Source organism: Alligator sinensis, unplaced genomic scaffold (assembly GCF_000455745.1).
Source record: "Alligator sinensis unplaced genomic scaffold, ASM45574v1 scaffold249_1, whole genome shotgun sequence".
Lineage (NCBI taxonomy): Eukaryota > Metazoa > Chordata > Crocodylia > Alligatoridae > Alligator > Alligator sinensis.
The window spans coordinates 905,265-926,937 of NW_005842593.1; the positions used below are offsets into that span (position 1 = coordinate 905,265).

Here is a 21,673-nt window from a genome sequence, read left to right on the forward strand (position 1 = left end):
TGTTGAATATGCAACCGTGTACAAATCCCAGATAAATCATTCACCCACCATCCCATCCCCAACAACCAAAATGCACAGATCCTACAATGTGTTAAATTCTGGGTTACACTGAAAAGATTAGCACTGAACTTCATCTTGTTAGCTCTAACACTGCTTTCCAATCAGTCAGGATTCTTCTGAATCCTGACTCTGAATCGACTCTATGCGACGCTGGTCAGGCCGCAGCTGGAGTATTGTGTCCAGTTCTGTGCGCCCCATTTCAGGAGGGATGTGGACAACATGGAGAGGGTCCAGAGGAGGGCCACCCGCATGATCCGGGGACAACAGGGCAGACCCTACAGTGAGAGACTGCGGGACTTGAACCTATTCAGCCTCCACAAGAGAAGGCTGAGGGGGGACCTGGTGACCGTCTATAAACTCACTAGGGGGAACCAGAAGGGTTTGGGGGAGACGCTGTTTCCCCTAGCCCCTGCTGGCATAACAAGGAGTAATGGGCACAAGTTGATGGAGAGGAGGTACAGATTGGACATCCGAAAAAACTACTTCACAGTCAGGGCGGCTAGGAGCTGGAACCAACTTCCAAGGGAGGTGGTGCTGGCCCCTACCCTGGGGATCTTTAAGAAGAGGCTGGATACTTACCTGGCTGGACTCATTTGAGTCCCGTTTTTGTTTTTAGGGTGAGTGGTTTTGTTTGTGTTTTTGGGTTGTTCTCCCGCCCTGGCGGGGGGTCGGGCTAGAAGATCTATTAGGTCCCTTCCAACCCTAAAACTATGAAACTATGAAACTATAAATTATGTGCATGTGTATTTGAAATCCTTCCCAGTTTCTTGTCACCTACAAATATACTCGAGAATCTCTCCATTTCAATATTCAGATTGTTAATAAACATGGGCCCCAGGACAGATCTCTTAGGAGCTCCACTCAAAACCTCCTGCCATGTTGACATGGATCCATTTATAATTACCCCTTGATTGCAGCTATTGAATCAGTTGTCAGTCCATCTTGTAGTGCGTTATTTACTTAAATACAAGATGACTCTGAATATAAGATGACCCCCCCCCCAGTAATTAGATTTCATATATGGACAATGTATAAATGTGTTATAATTGTCCAGGTACAACATCTAAGTATTGGAGGGTTGTTTTGAATCCCCACCCCTACTGCTACAGCAGAGAAAGCAGGGGCTAGTGGTGGGGGGTGGTGCTGTCCGGTGTCTCCCTTGCCCTCTGCCCCAACCTACTTCTGACCCCTGGAGCCTTCCTCTTTCACCTGCACCTGACCACCCCAGCTCTCCACAGCCTTTGCCCCCTCCCCCCCTCATTCTCCTCAGTCTCTACCTCTTCTCCCCGCCCCAGCAACTTTATTGTCAGATGCTGCTCCATCCTGGAACACGACACATGGAAACTCAGCCCTTGCTTGGCCATGCAGCAGTGTTGGCGCTGCTGACTGGCCAGGCAGGCAATGAACCAGTGTCAGCACTGATGATCACCTCAGCAGAAGAAGGACAACTCGTTGGGAAGAACTCCTCTGCTAGTTCCTTCAGTACCCTGGGATGAAATTTTCCACATGCTCTGTGCCGGGAGAGACCCCAGGCCAAGCTGGAGCCAAGCTGCCCCTGATGGGAAGGAGGAGGGGAGAGGAGGCGGTTTTGGGTCTGACTCTGGCCCCAACCCAGGTTCACAGTCAGTCAGTTGTAGCAGCTGCCTGCACCTCTTTTACTTCATATGCAAATATAAGAGGAGGGGCTTTTCCTCCCATGCTAGTTGGGGGCAAAAACCCCTCATCTTGTATTCAAGTAAATGCGGTAGCTTTCTCTAGCCCACATTTCTCCAATTTGCTTATGAGAAGGTCATGTGGGACTGTCAAAAGCTATACTTAAATCCAGATACAGTGATACACTACATACACTGCCTACCTTTCATCCACCTAGCTAGTTTTTCAACCAAGATGATCAAGGTTGTTTGGCATGATTTTTTCTTAGCAAATCCATGTTGGCTGCTTGTGATCAGCCTTTCCTTCTCCAGATGCTTGCAAGTAAACTTCCTTATGATATGCTTCAGTAACTTCCTAGGTATCAAGGCAAGGCTAACTGCTCTTAATTCTTCAGGTCCTCGCTTTTGCCTTTTTTTAAAGAGGAGCACTATATTGGCTTTCTTCCCAGACCTCTGCTACGTTACCTGTTTCCCATGACTGTAAATTTTATCGCCTAGGGCTCAGAGATCTCTTCTGCTAGTTCCTTCAGTACCCTAGGATGAAATTTATCAGGCCCTGCTGACTTGAGCAGAGAATGTTGTTCCTGGGAGAAAGGAGTGGATGGAGTCCAAGTAAGGACAGAGGGAACTGGAATGGCACAATAAAGTTGTTGGAGTGAAACTGTCTGTGATGCTGTTTGGGACACTGGCACTCTGCCCCCGCCCCTTCTCCCCTTCTTCAAAGGTGAAAAGAAGATTTCTGAGAGGGGTCCTATGAATTTCTGGGAAAGCTAGGGATAAAGAAGAGCAAATGTCTCAAGCTCCTTGCCGCTTATGAAAGCACACCAGTGCTGGCTTCAAAGTTGTCCTGCTGGAAAGAGACTAAATAAGCCGTCGTCTTTGTGAGTCCAGAAGCAAAGCTTTCCAAGAAATGGGCACAATCCATGACACCTTTATATCCTCCAAACAATTCTTCCCTATTAGTCAAGACAAGATTCAAGATAGATGGTTCCCTAGTTGTACCCTCAACTTCCTGAATCAGAAAGGTATCTTCCACATGAATCAGGAACTTTCTCAATATTTTATGTTTGCTGTATAATTCTTCCAGCAGATATCTGAAAAATTGTATTAATACCATCTAATACCATTGCACAACTTTTGGATAACTGTCACCTCCTTGAAGAGCTCCTCAACCACCTCTTCTTCCTGACTTGGTTGTCTATAACAACCCCCCACCATTATATCATTATACCTTTCTTTTTTTATTGTCACCCATATACATTCCGATATGCTACCTTCTTCCTCCTGAATTAGGGAACAAGTGTTTTGTATTTTTGTGGTATATAACAACACCATCATTTTTTCTCCAAATCCTGTCCTTCCAAATCAGAGTGTACCTTTTAATGTTGAACTTTTCAGTCATAATAATTGTCCAACAAAGTCTCTGTTATACCAATCAGGTCATAGTTCTTTTCACAGGCTGTGACTTTCCAGCTCATCTTGTTTGTTTCCCATACTTCTCACATTTGCACATATATATTGGGCATTTTTTGTATTTTGACCTACTTGTTTCTCTTTTGCATTTCTTACTGCTGTCTAGTGGCTCTGTGGCCCTTCCCCTGAGCTCAGCTTTTCTGGTCCTCTCGTCTCTGGATTTTTTGCTTTGCTGCTGGAGGGATTTTTTCACTATCCCCCATGGAATCTAGTTAAAGCCCTTCTTACTAGATTGGCCATATGATGCCCAAAGACGCATTTTCCAGTTCTGGGCTGATTAGTACCCATCTCTTGGTAGCTGTCTTCCTCCCCGGAACATTTGCCCATTGTCAAAGGATCCAAAGCCTTTATGTTGCCAACACTGTCTCAGCCACATGTTTACTTTCCTGATGTAATGGTGCCTGCCTGGGCCCTTACTTTGAACTGGGAGCACTGATGAGAATACCATTTGTGTTCCAAGCTACTTAATCTTCCTGCTCAGTGTCCAGGGAAGCAGAAAAGAGGGATAGACAATTCCTGGCAAATTTTTCTGTGACATCTTGAATATGGACTCCAGGCAAAGAGCATACCTGGAACCCAAAATCTGGGTGACAAATTGGTAATTATGTCCTCTGCAGAAAGGAGTCACCAAAAACCACCCCTCTCTTCTTCCTTCTTGGTGAAGTGCTCTTGGAGCCCTCCCATCCCTGGGGCCCTGCATTTCTTTCCTTTTAGACTGCTGGGCCCTCTAATCTTTGCCTGCCAGTGTCTTCACTTCTGCTTTTTTCCAGCTGCAATACTGCAGAGTGCCTGAAAGTGGTTAACTTCAATCTGTTCCTTTTGAATTCAGGGGACCTCACCTTCTGGCAGGCACATGCTGATACTTCTCTTCTTTTCTCTTTGGCCTCTCCTTTGCCAGCTTCTCATGATTTCTATCCAAGGATTCTTCATTTTCCCTGATAGTATGCAGCATAGACAGCTGTGTTTCCAACTCTTCAGTCTTTTCCTCAAAGACGGGACACCAACTTACTCTCAGTGCAAATGAAATGTTTCTAGACTCCCTGGGAGGAACACAAACACAGTACATCCTGTGCAAGTAACAACTGCTGATCCCATCTCTATTTATGCCTCTTATGCTCCCTAGAGCAGGGGTTCTCAACCTTTTTCTTCCTGAGGCTCCTCCTAGAATGCTTTAAAAACTCCATGGCCCATCTGTGTCAAAACAACTGCCATACTCCCCAAGCCCATACACAGAGCCTAGGTGCAGCGGGTGAGGCTCGGTGGCAGGGAGCCCTGGGGCCCCAATCACCTGAGCAGCAGCAGCATGGAGCCTCACCCACAGCGCTGCCTGCAAGATGGAGACTGTGGGCCTAGGTTGGGTGGACCCAGGCCCACCCTTGCCCCTTCCTCAGGACTCGCCTCAGCCCCAGGGGTATGAGGCGGCTCCTCCCTGTGCCACGCCAGACTGGGCTGACCCCCTTGAAACCTGTTCACAGCCCCCCCCAGGGGGCCACTTGACACAGAGCAACAAGCACAAAGCCTGTCAAGTAGTCACTCCATAACAAGAACAAGTCAAATGCACAGACACCACAAGTCAGGCACCTAGAATTTCTGGTCTTCAGACCACCACCTCCCAGAAAAGCCTTCTTACAGTAGAGTTCCACTGCTGAGCTGCTCCTCCTCTCCTCACAGCAGGTCTTAGGCAAACTCCCTCTCAGCTGGTTCATGTTATTTCACTATCATCCTAATACCTCTGGATTACACAGATACTTCCACTGAACTCAATGGAACCTGCTGGTCTCCTCAGTATACCTGTCTGGAGAAATGCCAGGGCAAGCATGCACAAAGCATATGATTATCTGAGACTCCCTTAGTAAGCCAACAACATGTCGGGTCTTGGGGCAACTTTAATCACTAGCTAAACAACTTCTATGGCCTTCTGTGGGTCTTAAAGCCTAACTCAACTTACCACTCCTATCTACAGCAGCTTGTTAGTCCAAAAAAAGAAATTTTATAGCAACTTTCCCTTTACTGAATAGCTGCTAAAGTAGTCATGCCTGGAATCAAGTGATTGTTTTCTAAAGCCAAAGACCAGAAGGAAAAAATCTGGATACAAGGATCTCCATCAGAACACTGTGTCTTAGAATACCTCTATTTACCAGGACATTGATTTTCAGAACTTGCCCCAATCACTCCATTTCTGAAAGAAACAAGCAATGGAAAAGCCAAGAAACAAGCCAAAGAAATAAGTGATGGAAAAGCCAAGTGATTTGGCTATGTAACAGGGAGCCAGAGGCTCCTGTTACTTTAAGGGGAGAAGCAGCAACAGGGAGGTTTCCCAGGTGGGAGAAACATTGCCCTTGCTGAGCTAGCTGCAGAAGAACAGGCAGCCAGGGGAAAAACCAGAGGCTATGAGTACCTATTGCAGGGCTAGTTGCTCTGCAATAGTAAGTTGGGCAGATCCCCGCTACAGGCAGCTAGAACTGCTAAAGCAGTCAGAGCAGCAGTTGCAAACTTCCCAGGAGTTAGTCATTAGGTCCTAATTGTAAAGCCCTGTGGGTGACTGGAGGGCCACCTGACTGGAAAGGGCAGGGCGTGAGAGCTATATAAGCCCAGGGCCTAAGCCAAGCAAAATGTCTGTCCCTGCAGGTGGAACAGCTCTGCAGCAAGATGGCTGTTGCTGGGTGACTGGCTGCAATTGTGCTATGCCTAAAAACAGAAAATAAGGAGATGTGGGCTGGCAGAGGACTAGGACCCAGAATGGGTAGGGGTTTTGGTATACAGCCAGTGAGTTAAGAGTTTTAGTTATAGCCAGACTGCTTACATTTTTTGTTTGATTCACCAGTGGGCTGGCTTGTGACTGGTAGTGGAGGTCAGAGATCACAGTGCAGGGAGCACAAGGGCTTGCGCCTGCCCAGGGACAGGGGCTCAAACCACAGTGGTGATCAAGGGGCATGAGAAGGTTTTGGGCCCTGCCGGGGGCTGGGCTCAAGGTGAAAGCAGGCAGAGGCTGAGAGGGCCAAAGCCTAGGCAAGAGGGATAGGGAGAGGAAAGGTGGCCTGAAGCCAAGAAGGCTAGGGCTGGAGCCTGAGAAGGATAGAGACATGTCTAGGGGCCAGTGCCTAAGGAGGTCAGAGTTAGGGTCAGAGGCCCAGAGTCCGATACAGCAAGACAGGGGTTGGAGCCCAGAAGCCAGGTACAGTGCACTAGGCCTAGGCTAAATGGAACCAGCGAGAGGAAAGGAGCGGAGGCTGAGATAGCTAAGGCTTCAACAAGGGTGTGGAGGCCTGAAGTGACTGGACACTGACTGGGGAACAAAGCGCTCCACCTAAATATTAAGTGGTAACAGCTGCAAGGCATAGATTTAACTACGGGGGTGGCTGGAGGTCACAAAGCTCATAAAGCAACAGATGCCCTGGGGCACAGATGGGCCAGGAGGGCCCATGGCCCACTTAGCCTAAGTGGCTAAATTGGGGATAGTGGGGTCCGAGGGGGCCCTTCTGGATGCAGTGCCACAGAGGGCTTGCTTTGGGACTCTGGGACAACCTCCCTTTTTGCAATCAAACTATTCCAACAAAGGCATGGCAGGTGGGGAAAAAGGGGAGAATACCTAGAGAGCCAGAGTAGGGCAGGAGATGCATGGCCACCCCTAAGGGGCTAGATCCTGTTATAGGCTAAAACAAGAAAACTTCCTAGCTCCACCCAAATTCAGAGATGTTCCTTAGGTAAATTCCTAGAACATAAAGGTTTCATAGTAAGAAACAGGGAGAGAACTGAACATTATATTTTTTCTGCTTTTGCCAGAAGCCAGTGGAGACTTGTTTTGCACTGGAATCACAGAAAAATGGGAGATGAGATTTTTGTCTTTAAGGCTCAAATTTGCACTGGTGGCCAATGAACTGCTGCTTCTCAACAAGTTCCTAAACGCAGACAAGATTTCAGCTGTGAGACTGGCATCTGTATGTGGTAATTGCTTCTTAGATGCAAGCAAGGCACTAGGAATTTTTACGAGAGAGTGGAATTTTCATTTCATTTCCTTCCCTGATCTAAGGAATGAACTAAATCAGCAAAGAGGGCAGGTGATAGGATGTGGATAGATGTCAAGGGCACAAAGTCCTGGTTGCAGGGTTGCCCAGTTGAGAAGCTAGGACTGGTCTGTGGTAACCCCCTCTTTGGAGGAGTAGATATAAGTACAAAGGACAAAGCATACATTTCACTAGTACTGGCAACTCTGCAGTAAAAAATTACTTACATGACCAAAATGGTGAGCCAAGGCAATGTCCACTATGTTGGTTGTCCAGCCTGAAAGCTAAAGAGGAAACAAAACCATTTCATGCTATTTCGCTACAAATATCTACATAAATCTTGAAAAGTAAACACAGTGAAATAATAAAATGCAGAACTAGCTATAAAGGATGGGAAATGATTTCCAAAAAATTTGAGAGGAGTTTGGTTCATGTAAGAGGAATACATAGGATATAGCTGTCTGGAGAAGGCTAGATCTTTAAAAAAAAACCCTGCAACTGCAGACTAATACCATAGTCAAAAAAGATGTTGCATATCCCACCTGCCACACAAGGGCTTGAGCGCAGCACTAACCCAAAGGAAAGCTAACTGCTGAATAACTATCTTGCTTCCTGTTGTATTCCATGGTTTCCCATTTATGTGTGACCAAACCTATCCTGCCTGATCATGTGAACAGTAGCAAACTCAGCCTTCAGGGAGGCTGCAAGGTAGCAGCATGAAGGACTGCAGTCTGCACTCTGACAAACTTCCTGCCAGGTCTATTTTCTTTGTAAAATACACATCCCCCTTCAGGCACTGCAAGGAGGGTACACTTAGAGAAAGAAGCGTCTCACCTTGGCTGTTGCCCAGTCAATCCAGCCTTTTGCACATGGATCAATATTAATAAGCACAATCCCTTCCACCAAGTCTGGGTGATTCAGCTGAAATGAGACAGCATGTGCATACTGAGCAGTGTGCGACGAATTTTTAAGTCAGGGAGAGAAAAAATAGGTCTGAAGGCAAGGAAACATTGTGAAATGAAGACGCAACAAAATAAGAAATAAAACTAACTGAAAACTTGTGTGGGATGGTCATGATCAGTATTCCTGAGCACCTAAGCAGTAGCTTTGCCCCATTTAGGTGAGGGGAAACTGAAACAGAAAAATGTGGTAAACTTCTGAAAGTCAAGCCTGGAAGCTGGAAAGAAAACTAGAAGAGAAACCCAGTTCTTGCCATTGCATCATTCCACTTTCTGTGAGTGCAGGCCCAAAGCAGAAGGGGACCCTGTACATGTCACGGGATTTAATCCTAATTAACTTAAACAGGTTTATAACATTTAAACTTGTTTATTTTGGAGCATTGTGTCAGTGTTTGCATGCACTGGGCTTTCGAACAAATTAAGCCCGGTATGCAATTCCCTGTAAATTCCAGCAGGGTGGGAGCCAAATACCTATCTACCCAGGTGCTGTCTTCCGTATTGAATTCCAGCAGAGGGTGCAATTTTCACCACAATGCGTGATCAGTAATCAGAGTCCTCAACAGAGACCTAGAATGTCTTCACTGTAGAACAGTTAGAAGAAGTAGTGAAATGGATTTAAAATCAGGCATGGGGACAGGAGGCAGTACATGCACAATGTCTACACTGCTCTGCTAGCATATGCGTCTCTGACTGGAAGAGACTACAATATGTTAAAACCATTTAATAAGTACATTTTATACGGCAGCCAGACATGCCCCTCATACCTGTGACCAATATTAAGTTAAAATTGAAATCACTGGCAGCAAGAAGCAAACGTAGCCATCTGCTGGTCCCTGATGTCTTTCCCAGCCTGCTTGGACTATTGGTCTTTCACCACAGCAAAACTGCTTATATTGTTTTAAAATCTGAACTGCAGGATTTAAAAACTGGATTTTTCCTTCAAAGATTAAATTAAATATACAGGCTTATGCCAAGATTCCACAACACTACTGCTGCCTATCATGAGAATGGAATAGGGCAGGGGTTTTCAACCTTTTTTAATGAGTGTACCCCTTCTGGGTACATTTCTGGTGGAGCAGGTAGGGGGTGGGAGTCTCACATTCGGTGGCCGCACAGGGTGGTGGATGGTGGCAGTGGCCACCGTGTACAAGCTCCCCAACCACCCCCATGTCCGGATGGGCAGGTGGTGCCTGTGTGGCCCAGAGGGGAGCTGCTGTCCTCGCCCCCCTCCCGCCCCTGCTCCTGGAAGGCAGCGGCTCAGGGTGGTGGGTAGCGGTGCTCCATCCCTGCCCCAGCTAGTGATCCTTTGCATTGGACAAGACTCTGTTTCATATATAGGTTGTTGGCAATGAAACTGTTTTCAAAATGGGTAGCAACTAGAGGTACACCAATATATTGGTTCAATATCGGATTGGTACCGATATAAAGAAAATTGTCTCTATCAAATATTGGCCCAATGCGGCCAATAATTTGGCTGATAAATGCCCGTGCTGCGTGCAGCCACAGCGCAGCATGGAGCAAAGCCGGCAGCATAGAGAGTTGCCTCCAGCTGGTAAGTCAGAAAGGGAGGAGGGAGGGAAGGGGCATGGGAGGCAGATCAACACCCTGCGTGGTGATGGCAGGGGCAGGAGCTGCCCAGCTGGGGCAGGGGAGGGGGGTGTGTGTGGGACAGAAGCGTGGCTCGTGGGGTGGGAGCAGCTCCTGTCACTGCTTGCACCCCGGGGGGTTGGGAGGCATGTGCCCCTGGATCTGCATGGCAAGGGGTGAGCTGCAGAGCTGGTGCTGCGCAGGGCTTTTCTTGCCAGGGGCTGGGCTCGGAGTGGGCTCTGGCGGTGGTGGAAGAAGGCTACAGGCAGCCCAAATTTCGCCACAGATCTGCTCCCAGCCCCACACTGCTGCCCAGCGCAGCACAAGCTTTTCCCAGCACTTGGGTGGAGGCGGGGTGTTCAGGGCGGGCTGTGGCGGGGGGGAGTGAGGGGCTGGGAGCTGCGGTGAAATTTGGGGTCGCTGCCACCTCCTCCCAGCACCACCAGAGCCCACTCCGAGCCCAGGCCCTGGCAAGAAAATCCCCATGCAGTGCCGGCTCCAGCTCCACCCTGCAGCTGTAGCCTACCCTGCTCCATGCAGAGCCGGGGGCACATAACCCCCTGCCCCCCTGGGGTGCAAGCAGTAGCAGGAGCTGCCCCCACCCCACAAGCCGCACCTCTGTCCTGCACCCCACCCACCCTGACCCCAGCTGGCCAGCGCCTGCCCGTGCCCCCCCTACGCCCCTTCCCTCACCTTCCACCACACAGGACTTACCACCTGATGGCAGCTGTATCAGATACCGGATTGGTATCAGCTGATATGTCTCCTTAAATATCGGCTATCGGTATCGGACCCCAAAATCTTTATCGGTGCACCCCTAGTAGCAACATGCCAACTCCTGTACAGGCTGAGAGGTGGCCATAAGAGGTGCTAAGTGGCAGATGATATACATTTCAAAGCCTTCTTCGTTCAGGGCCTTAAAGTGAGTTTTTCTGTAAACTTCGCACTTTGCCTTTGTTTTTAATCATAACCCTGAAATGTTCAGCCAAGGGTTACTAAAGCTTTATTTAATAATTTTATATACAGGTACAAATACTCAACCAATCAGAAGCAGTCTTATTTATAACATATTGGTAAAGCTAACCACCTCCACTGGTTTCCAACTGAGAGGAATAGTCCCTTCCCTGAGCTGGTTAAAAAATATGTATTCAGCAATGAGGCTGTAACTAAGGATCAGTTTCTTCTATTCTGTGTTTGTAGTAAGCCCATCACTGTGTCAATTGTTTTGTCCAACACACATCGCCAGTGTCAGACTACTGTGACCAGAAGACAACAGACAAGCCTTCAGATAGGTACAGTGACTGTTTATTTCTTCTCCTGTAAGTGCCAGTTCCTTACTCAAATGACTTCTTCAGTAGCCAAGGATAAAGGCTTATCATACAGAGGGGCTTACCCAGAGAGGCTTTGAATTTAGTAAAGCTTCAGAGGAATTCTTGCTGTTTAACACCTCTGTTTAGGCCCTGTGGAACTTGAAGTCATTCTCACTTGGCCATCTGGAGACATGCTGTGCTTTCTGCTCGTCTGTCTGGGCCCTGCAGAAGGGCTGTGTGGTCACAGGGGAATGGAAAGTCAAAGAAGTCACCACAAGGAGCTGAAAAGCTACTTACTGCAAATCTGCTGAGGATGTATGCACCAGCTCCAACTCCAATTCCAATGATGCTTTTCAGGCTGAAATACAGATGCTTCAGAATCAGCAGGGTTAATTTAAGCTCAAATCCCAAGTACTTGTGAGTCCTCTATTCCAGTGGCTCTCAAACTTGTTGTACGAGAACCCGTTCGTAAACATCAGTGGCCAGTCCCGACCCAGTACCTCTCAATTCCCAACCCACTGCCCCCCACACCCAGGCGCCAGCCTCCGGGGGGGGGGGGGGGGGCGGGGGGAGAGAGGCACTAATGGCCCCTTGCAGGCTGAAGCTCTGACAGCCTGCAAGGGAAAAGCCACAGTTTCCCAGGTTTTTCTCCTTTAAAGGAGAATCCATTTTTAAAGTGTGTTGATTCATTTTTAAAGTTTGTTCGTGACCCTTTCATATGGTTTTGCAACCCACTTTTGGGCTGTGACCCACAGGTTGAGAAACGCTGCTCTAGTCCACTAGAGGCCAAACTTTTTGGCAGACAAGCCACAAATTGGCCCTGTACCTTCTGATCCCTTTCCCCTGTCCAATCTGCTACTTTGATTTCTGTTCCCCAACCAATTTGCTGCTCTGCTTCCCGCTCCCTGTCCAGTGCTCCTAGCCTCATCTGTTGCTTTGCTTTCTGCTCCCCACTCTATATACCACTGTGCTTCCTGTTCCCTCCCCAATCCATGAAATGCCACACACACACACACACACACACAGGCTGCCTGTGCCACTTTTGGCACCTATGCTGCAGGTTAGCCACCCTCCTCTAGCCCCACTCTTCAGATTGGTCACAGTTCATTTCCCCTTTTATCCTGCTATGGGACATCAACTGCAACTGCCAGTAGAACATGTTTTCCAAAAGAAGTATACCCCAGCTAAGGCTGTGTGAGCTATGAGCTGGACAAGCCTCTTTAGGGCAACCACTGGTTGCAGCAGATCCTCCATAGATGCACATGCAGTAACCAAACAAGTAATTCTGAGTTCCACTGTAGACTTACCTCAGGTGTGTTAGAACAGCAGGTAGCATTTCAGCCAGCTCATCCATGCTAGAGTACTGGTATCTAAAACCCAAGAGAGAAAGAGTCAGAGAACCTCAAAATATGTGATCAGATCTTAAATTAGAATCTACGAAGTCATTCAAAGATAGGAAAGCCAAAGATGGTCCACTTAGCTCAGGGGCGGGCAAAATATGGCCCGTGAGGCCATTCTATCCAGCCCGCGGGCCCCCTAAAAAATTTAGAAAATTAATATTTATCTGTCCTTGGTTCCTGTCAAAAATGACAGGAGCCAGGGGCATTAGGACCCAGGGGGAGTCCTGGAGGACTCCTGCAGCAGCAGGGCCAGCCTGGCCCCGCCCCTCCCAGCCGGAAGCCCCAGAAGCACGGGAAACTCAGGTAAGGGGGAAGGGGTGGAGGGGAAGGGCAGGGGAGGACCCCGGGCAGGGAAGGAGCTGGTGCTGAGCATAGGGAAAAGCAGCCCCTCCTCCACCCCATGGCCAGCACCCCACGCGCTGCAGCTGCTCGCAGCCCATGTGGGGCTGCCTGTGCCTGCTCAGGACAGCCTCGTGTGAGCTGAGAGTGGCTGCAGCAAGGAGTGCTGGCCATGAGGCGGGAGAGGGGCCACTTTTCCCTGCGCTTAGCACCAGCACCCTCCTTGCTGGTGAGCAGGGTGTCAGGACTGTATGCTGTCCCTCACCTGTACCATAGGGCTGGGAGTGAGCAGGTGCAAGAGTCAGTGGGAGCACTGGGCCTGCATCGGTGTCCCGGGGTCAGTGCTGGCGGGGCTCAGAGCAGGGCGGCAGGAGTATGGGGGTCCCGGCTGGCAGGGGCTCTGTGGAGCCAGGCCAGCTCCCCCCTCTCCCTGCTGGTGCAGCCCAGCTCGGCTTCAGTCTCCTGCCAGCCTGCACCCCGCTCTGGGCCCCACTGGTGCTGGCCCTGGGACATGGTCCCAAGACAGTAACCGGGGGCAGGGCACCTGTTAAAGGGCAGGGCTACCCATACAGCCCTCTACAGCTTGCTAAAACTGGGTAAGCGGCCCTTCACAAGAAATAATTGCCTGCACCTGACTTAGCACATACCCAAATGCTCTTTTTGCAGGGACTCTACAGAATGTCTATACATTATGGATCGTATTCCTTGAAGCCACAATGTAGAGAGAACTGTAGGATGTGGCATGTATATCAGAAGAACAAAGGATAGAAAGGTAGAGCTGTGGTACTCAGTGGTACTCAACCTTCCTACCCTGCATGATAGGTAAGTGGCATGGGGTCAGTTTGTGGGCCAGATCTCATGGGTGGGGTTGGTCCACAGGACAGATCCAGCATTAAACTGGCAAGTGGGGTTGGTTCACAGATGCAATCTGCCACACAAGCCCAGCCTGGTCCCACATGCTGGATCTGGCTGTGGAGCAATCCTGAATACTGGCCTGACCTCACACACACGATTTGGTCACAGAGTGACTCTGTGTACTGGCTTGGCCCCACGTGCTAAATCTGTGTGTGGAGCACCAGCATTAATTGCTGTCACTGCTCCCTCAGTGCCAAATATCTGCACTCATGGGGAGCCCCATGAACTAGATGATACAGCCCTGTGGGCTGGAGGTGAAGCACCCTGCTTTATACCATTTGTACAGTATTTGAGGTCTCTTAAGAGCATGCTCTAAATCAGAAAGCTACCACCAGCATTAGCTATTACTGATGTAATCGACTTCTCTGCCTCAGACAGCACAAGCCCTGTGAAGCTGTAGTGATCCCTCTCCTCCGGTGGCTGGGCATGCACCCATTTCTGCCAGTGTGGGGAGGAATGTTGGCATCTCAACAAAATTGGGGTTTGAGAAATCTCTAGACATGACAAGGGGCTTCCTGAAGTTCTTACCCAGATGGGAAAGGGGGAGCCCCTTCCTGCTGGCCTGGTGCATCCACATGGCATACAGCGAAGTGCCGGGTGATTTCCTGCATGTCTTCAAAGTTGAAGAATGCATTAAAACAGGATTTGTCTGCAAGACATAATAACAAATCATGAGCCCCTATCACTGCCCTAAACCCCACTATGATGCATCTTTCAAACAGCAGTACCATCTACCTGCACCAATTCCCCAATGCACTGCTCTGCTCTGCATCATTTGGACGCTTAACAGCTTGGGGCATGCTGTGATTTAGGAATAAGTTCAATTCCAAGCAACTGCAATCTAGGAAGCAAACAGTGCCAAAACAGCAGCCAGGACAGCTAGAGTGGAGTCTAGAGGGCAGAAATAATCCCTCACTAGTACCACTGTCCAGCCAACTCCACTGCACAGCATACATCAGTGCAAACAGATACCCTGTCTATAGCAGCAGTTCTGAGTCTTTTCAGTCAGGGCACCCCTCCACTACATTTTTAATATGGCAGCACCACTGCTGGTGCTGTCTCAACTTCTCAACTGGATGCTGCTGCTGCCAGATAAATTGCCCCATATGCCTGCTGCACAGCCAGTCCGGAAAGGGCATGTGCCATGTGCGCATGCTCCTCCTGCATTAGGGCTCTCTGATAAACCTAAAGCAGAGAGAGCTGGCTCAGACTGTAGACTTTCCTGGCGTGACCCTCCCCATGCTCCTCCCTAAAGCAGAGGTGCAAAGGTAGAACTGTCCTATATGCCTCTGCTTCTTGGAGAAAGGAATCAGAACTCATAGTTTCATAGATGTTACGGTTGGACGGGACCTATTAGATCATTGAGTCTGACCCCCTGCCCCAGGCAGGAAAGATTGATGGGGTCATCTGACCCCAGCCAGGTGTCTGTCCAATCTTCTTTTAAATACCTCCAAGGAAGGGGACAGCACCACCTCCCTTGGAAGCGTATTCCATATTTTGGCAACCCACACTGTAAAGAATTTTTTCCTGATGTCCTGATGATTTTTGGAAAAAAAAAAAAAAAAAAAAAAAAAATTGCAAGCTTGTGGGCACAAGCACCTTTCTTCAGTCATAGAAGAAAAGATCATAAAAGTTCTCCTGCTTCTTGGAGAGACATTTGGGTGGGGGATGGGGAGGAGCTGGACTGGGAAAGGCCTTAGCCAGCTGTGTCTACTTTCAAGTTATCAGAGAGCCTTAATGCAGCAAAAGTGTGTGTGTGCTGCACTTTTGCCTGGCTGTCACCACTGCTATGGCAGTGTCTGCATTGCAGCACCCCTGAGGGGGTTTCGTGGCACCCCTGCAGCGCATTGTCTTCTAGTGGGACTCAGTATTGCCCCACTAGACTGTAACTGGTGTCTGACCAGCTGCCACATGAAACTGGACCTTCACATGACTGATGAAACAATGTAAGCAAGTGCATGTGAATCTTTTAGTGCAGCAAAACTTACGGTTAAGGCCAATGTCATGGTAAGTAAGGATAACAGGTCTGTTCCCTTTTGGGGTGCCCTGCATGGTGACATGCACAACTCCAAAAGCAGTCTCAACGTTGTGCTCCTGCAGAAAGACAAGAACAGAAGCCTAGCTGCTCTGTATGATGAACAATGCTAGTAGACTCCTGCTGAGAGCTGTAGGGAGTCCCAAACATGGACAGTAGCCCTTGGCAGGAGACTTGGGCCATGTTTCACATTTAAATGGCTCTCTCCACAACTTGTCACTAGTATAGGCTAAAACCCAAACCTAGCTTGCAGCTCCTCTGAGTATACAGACAGACTACCAACTGAAATGTTTCCAAGTGAAACATGTTTGTTATAGGTTATGTTACCACAACATCTAGCATTATGAGGCTCTGACCTCTATGTACTACTGCAATATTAACTTATAAAAAGTCTCTCGCTGTGTCAATTCACATAACTGAACTGTTCCAAAATGTCACTGGGGCAGGGGAAAGGGGATTATTGGTGAGTTTTAAGATGGCTGAAGAGTCAAAACTGTGCTTTGCAAGTTTTTCCACTGATACAATAGGTGGTGCCTTGGGGGGGGGGGGGAGACAGCTGTTTTCTAGGATGTTGTGTACTTCCTTTCTCCTCTGCCATTTCTTGGCTTTCTGAGCAAGACGGTTCTCTTTGAAGTGGGCTGTAGCTTGATGTATATAGTGCAGCACCATTGAGACCTGTTACCAGCCAGGACTTCCTAGTCTGTACGGTTGATGCCACCCTTCTTGAGGTATGCTTTCAGGGTGTCCTTGTAGCACTTCCACGGGTCCTCTTATCATGACTGAGTTGACAGAAGAGGACTTGCTTCAGGAGACAAGTGTCAGCCATCCAGACACAGCAGCCAGCCCAGCAGAGTTAATGTTTCATGATCTTTGCCTCAATGCTGGTTATGTTAGCTGCAGAGAGGATGCTGGCATTGTGCAGTGGTCTTCCCATCTAATGTGAAGGATCTTCCTGAGGCAACGCTGGTGGAACCACTCCAGAAGCTTAAGATGGCTTCAGTATGTCACCCACGTCTCACACCCATAGAGGAGCATGGAGATAACCACTGCATTGTAGACCATGATCTTAGTTTCCATCTGCAGATCTCGGTTGTTAAAGACACAGCAAAGCATCTTTCCAAAGGATACACTGGCACAATATGTTTGGCACAGCTATGTTTGATTTCTACATCAAGACTAACTAACTAAGAGAGGTGGCTGCCAAGGTATGGGAAGTGCTTGACATTTTCCAGGGGCTCTCCACCAATGGTAATTTGTTGGGGGGGGCAGCTTGTGCTGGGGCAGGCTGATGAAGCACCTTGGTCTTCCCAATATTAAGGGAGAGTCCCAGGCTATGACAGACACCTGAAAAAGGTCAAGGGTGGGCTGCAGATCAGTCTCAGTGTGCACAAGGACAACAGTCATCAGCATCTGAAAGTTGGTGATGCCAGTCTTGGTAACTTTCATTTTGCAATGAAGGAGCTGCAGGTTGAAAAGCTGACCGTCCATTCGATACTCAACCCCAATTCCGGGAGGAAGGCGGTCATGGATGAAAATCAAAATCACAGCAAGATAGATGGAGAAAAGGATTGAGGCGGTGATGTAGTCCTGCTTGACACCAGTATGGATGGTAAATGGGTTTGTCTCTGATCCACTGACAAGGATGGTGGTGGTCCCATCATGTAGTAGCCTGAGGATGCTGATGAACTTCAGTGGACAACCAAACCTAGCCAGCACCTCACAGTAGCTTGTAACTGACTAAACTCTGCAGTGTGCTTACCTGAGTTGGGATGAGGGAGAGTGCTTGGACCCATGCTTTGGGGGTCCCAGGAATTGGGGCATGATGAGCATTTGTGGTTGACTAAGGGAGTAAGAATACAACTGGTTGTTAGAAAGGTTGCTTTTATTGAACAAGCAATGTAAGGCAGTTCTTTGATAAAAAAGTGTGAACAAAATGAAAGAAAAAGGGACAGCAGAGTTTTGAGTGGCCAGCTGCAGCAGTTGGGGGCGGGAAGAGGGGGAGTAAAGAACAATGGAGATTCCTGGAAGATTGACTAGGGTGTGATAACGATGACAAAGTGACAGAGTTCAAGATCCTAAGGGATGGACTGGATTTCAAAAAAGCAGACTAACAAACTTCAGCACAAGGGGACAGAGTCCCCTGGGAGGCAAGTCTGAGGGGGGAAAAGAGTTCAGAAGAGGTAGCCATACTTTAAGGAGGCTGTACTAAGGGCATGGGAATTACCCTGATGCAATGGAAGAATGGAAAGTGCAACAGGAGACCAGCCTGGCTAACCAGCAAACTCTTCAGTGAGTTGAAACTCAAAAAGAAATTCTAAAGAAAGTGGAAACTTGGTCATATTACAGGCAGTTTTGACTTACGGCATTTCGACTTACGGCGCTCCGCAATTTACACCCATGTTATTACTTATGGCACTGGATTCTCGCACTTATGGCACTACAGGGCAATTTACAGTGAGAAAAATAGAGCAGCAAAACAAACATCCCTGGATCAGTTTCTCAAAAAGCCATCAAGTAGCCCTAAGTCTCCCCAAAAATCTCCCCAAAGAAGCCCTTCTGAATTCCATGACCCTGATGAAGGTATTCCTTCAACTTCTGATTAAATCAAATTTTATGTGATTAGTTACTGTATTACCCTGTTTAATCGATTTATATACAGTACACTTTAGAATGCTTTGTACTGTACAGTGTATATCATTTATAGTTGATTAAATAGTTGATTTAAATATGGTGTTTATGGTCATTTCTATAAAAAGTTGGGCATCAGGCCCTTGGTCAGGAATGTAACTCCCTATTATAACATTATTTCTATGGGAAAATCAGATTTGACTTGCATCATTTCAATTTACAGTGCCTTTTCCAGGAACGTAACCCACTATCAGTGCGAGGACTGCCTGTACTAGGGATGAGTATAAGAGTATCACATGGGCATTTAGGGAGAAAAATCAGGAAGGCCAAGACATGATTTAAGATGCAACTGGCAAGGAATGAAAAAGGGGTTCTACAAGTATGTCACAAGTAAGAGAAAGATCAAAGAAAGTGTATGTCCCTTACTGAATACAGGAGGCAACCTAGTTATGGATGATGCAGACAAAGCTGAGGTTTTAAATGCTTTTTTTAACTTCAGACTTCAAGAATAGAGTCAGCTACCAGATGAAAAGCAAAATTGTAGTCATTAATGATAAGGAAGGAGACAGCCTAAATTTGTGGAAGAACAGGTTAAGGACTATTTACAGAAACTAGATGCTTTCAACAGGGCAGGGCTGAATGGGATATACTCTAGGGGGCTGAAGGAATTGGCTGAGATAATTACAGAGCCATTGGCTATCCTCTTTGAGAACTTGCGGAGCTCTGCTGAGGTCCCAGATGATTGGACAAGGGCAAATATTGTGCCTATCTTTCAGAAAAAGAAAGAAAATCTGAGGAATTACAGAATAGTCAATCTGACCTTGATGCCTGGACAGACCATGGAGCAGAACCTGAAAGAATCTATTGTGAGGCACCTAGAGGAGAACAAGGTGATCAGCAGGGATTCTAGTTTTCTCTGTTTAAAAATAGCATATTATCTGATAAAAACCCAGCAAATTATCTGATTAACCCCCCACCACCTCATTTTTCCGTGATTAAAATGAAACACCACTACATATATAGGTATTAGCTGAACACAATGTTTTGTTGATATATTTACAATTTTAAAGCAATGTGGAAGCCTGCCAGTGCCTCAATCACTATAATAAAATAAACTGTAATTTCCTATATATTTTGGCATTTGATTTTGGGTTTTTATCATGGAAAATCAGAGCTCCCCCTGTCCCCTTCACACACCAGGATGCAGGTCCAGCTGCAGCTGTCCCCTCCCCACTTCTTGTGGTGCTTAGCAGCCCTGATATGCCAGTACCTGCCTATGCCATTGCCTCTCACTCCCCAACCACAGCCTCCCACTCCTGCTGGTGCCCCTCACTCCCCAGTCACAGACTCCCAGCCCTGCCAGTGCCCCTCACTCTCTACCTACAGTCCCCTAGGCCCTGCTGGTGTCCCTCACTCGCCACCCATGGTCCCCTGGACCCTGCCGGTGCTCTTCACTCCCCATCCACAGCCCCCTGGCCCTGCTGGTGCCCCTCACTCGCTATCCAAAGCTCCCCCCTGCCACTGATGCCCCACACTCCCCACCCACAGCTCCCCCCAGCCCTGCTAGTGCCACTCATTCACTACCCATGGTTCCCTGGACCCTGGTGGTGCCCCTCCCTCCCCACCCACAGCTCCCCAACACCCCCAGCCCTCCCAGAGGGGACCTACAGCTTCCAGGGCTATGGGGCCAGGGACGTGGGTCTGCAGCACCCTGTCCCTAAGAGCAGTGCCTGAGACCCAGCTGCCACCCATGGGAGGTGGTGGCTGCTGTGGCAGAGTGGAGCATGGAGCCAGGCTTCCCTTCCCCTATGGGTAGCATGGCAGGAGTGAAGCCTGTGGGATGGGGGGTGGGGGGGGCGTGGGCTGCCCACTGTGGGCTCAGGGCTCCCCACCCTGCTGTCCTCCCCCTGGAGCCTCCGTGGCCCAGCGAGTGAGACTCAGTGTGTCAGGGCAGAGTGGGACCAGGCGGGAATTAAGAAGCCATGGTGTAGATGGGGTGTAGGGGAGGTGTAGATGGGGTGTAGGGGAGGAGGAGCCCCACAGAGAGTTTTTGCCAGGAAGTCTGAGATCATCTCCCTGGGGAACCAACTCCCAAGCAAAAGAAAAAAAAAGGAACACCAAAGTCATGGTAGAAAAAAAGGCAACATAGGAGAGTGACTAAATGAGGTAACAATAGCGCCTCCTTAGCCCAACCACACACAGGGAAGACATCACCACATCGAGGACCTAGGCCTTACAGCACCTCTCATCGACAAACAGGAACTGGAAATAAACTAGTTTACCTTTTTTGAAGAGAAATATTTATCCCAAACATTTATACCGAGCCCAACCCCAAGATTCTCTTGCCCAACCTCATGCTCTCCTTTTCGGTCTGTGCTCCCGACTGATCTGCTTTTTGATTCCTGTCCTTTCTGTTGCTATGTTGCCTGTCCCCTCCCCGCTCTGATGTGTGCCACACCTTGGGTGGTCAGAGAATGGGCACATGCCACTTGTGGCATGTGTACCACAGGTTGGCCATCCATGGTCTAGGAAGCCCTTATTCCTAAGAAACAATTTTCTGATCTTGTCCATTATCTGGAGAGAGGTAGAATGATATGAGGGCACCTAGTAGGATCATTGGCTGGGGAAACCAACTGGAGAAATTGCCATTACTGTTCTAGATCAGAAAAGCAGGGAGAATTTTTTTCCAGTTTTTCATTTCTTTGCAATCTGGCTTCCAACCTTGTGCTTATATACAGCCCTTTGTAGGGCTGTATATTATTAAAGAAAATAATAACACGGGGTTTTACCGTTGGCTATGATGTATATGAAAAATCAGATTTGAGACCTGTTTCATAGATTTCATTGATACTAGGGCTGGAAGGGACCTTGGAATATCATCGAGTCCAGCCCCCTGCCACAAGGGCAGGAAGTCAGCAGGAGTCATAGGATCCCAGCCAGATAAACATCCAAATTTCTCTTGAAGGTGTTCAAAGTAGGTGCTTGAACCACCTCTGGAGGCAGTCTATTCCAGACCTTGGGGGCTCGGACTATAAAGAAGTTCTTCCTTATGTCCACCAGACTGAAATGGTCCTGGAGGAGTTTGTGACTGTTTGACCTTGTCATCCCATGGGGCACTCTGGTGAACAGACGTTCCCCCAAATTCTGGTGAGCAGCCACCAGATCACCCCTGAGCCTGCGCTTTTCCAGGCTAAAGAGTCCCACAGCTCTCAGCCTCTCATCATAAGGTCTGTTTTCCTGACCTCTGATCATGCATGTGGCTCTCTTCTGGACTCTCTCAAGCTTCTCCACATCCTTTTTGAATTGTGGAG

General features: G+C 48.4%; 1 protein-coding gene across 9 annotated transcripts in view; it reads right to left on the reverse strand.

Annotated features, from left to right (window-relative positions):
- Positions 1 to 21,673, reverse strand: part of NDRG3 (NDRG family member 3) — a 117,013-nt gene that overhangs the window by 23,988 nt on the left and 71,352 nt on the right. For 6 of the 9 annotated variants that reach the window (XM_025214670.1, XM_025214669.1, XM_025214671.1 and 3 more), the window contains 6 exons: positions 15,688 to 15,793; positions 14,228 to 14,348; positions 12,353 to 12,415; positions 11,343 to 11,403; positions 8,024 to 8,110; positions 7,417 to 7,473 (listed from right to left, as the gene is read on the reverse strand). In XM_025214670.1, the coding sequence (XP_025070455.1) occupies positions 7,417 to 7,473; positions 8,024 to 8,110; positions 11,343 to 11,403; positions 12,353 to 12,415; positions 14,228 to 14,348; positions 15,688 to 15,793 (495 nt within the window). The remainder of the gene's footprint in view (positions 1 to 7,416; positions 7,474 to 8,023; positions 8,111 to 11,342; positions 11,404 to 12,352; positions 12,416 to 14,227; positions 14,349 to 15,687; positions 15,794 to 21,673) is intronic. The other 3 variants (XM_025214677.1, XM_025214675.1, XM_025214672.1) reach the window with 2 other exon arrangements.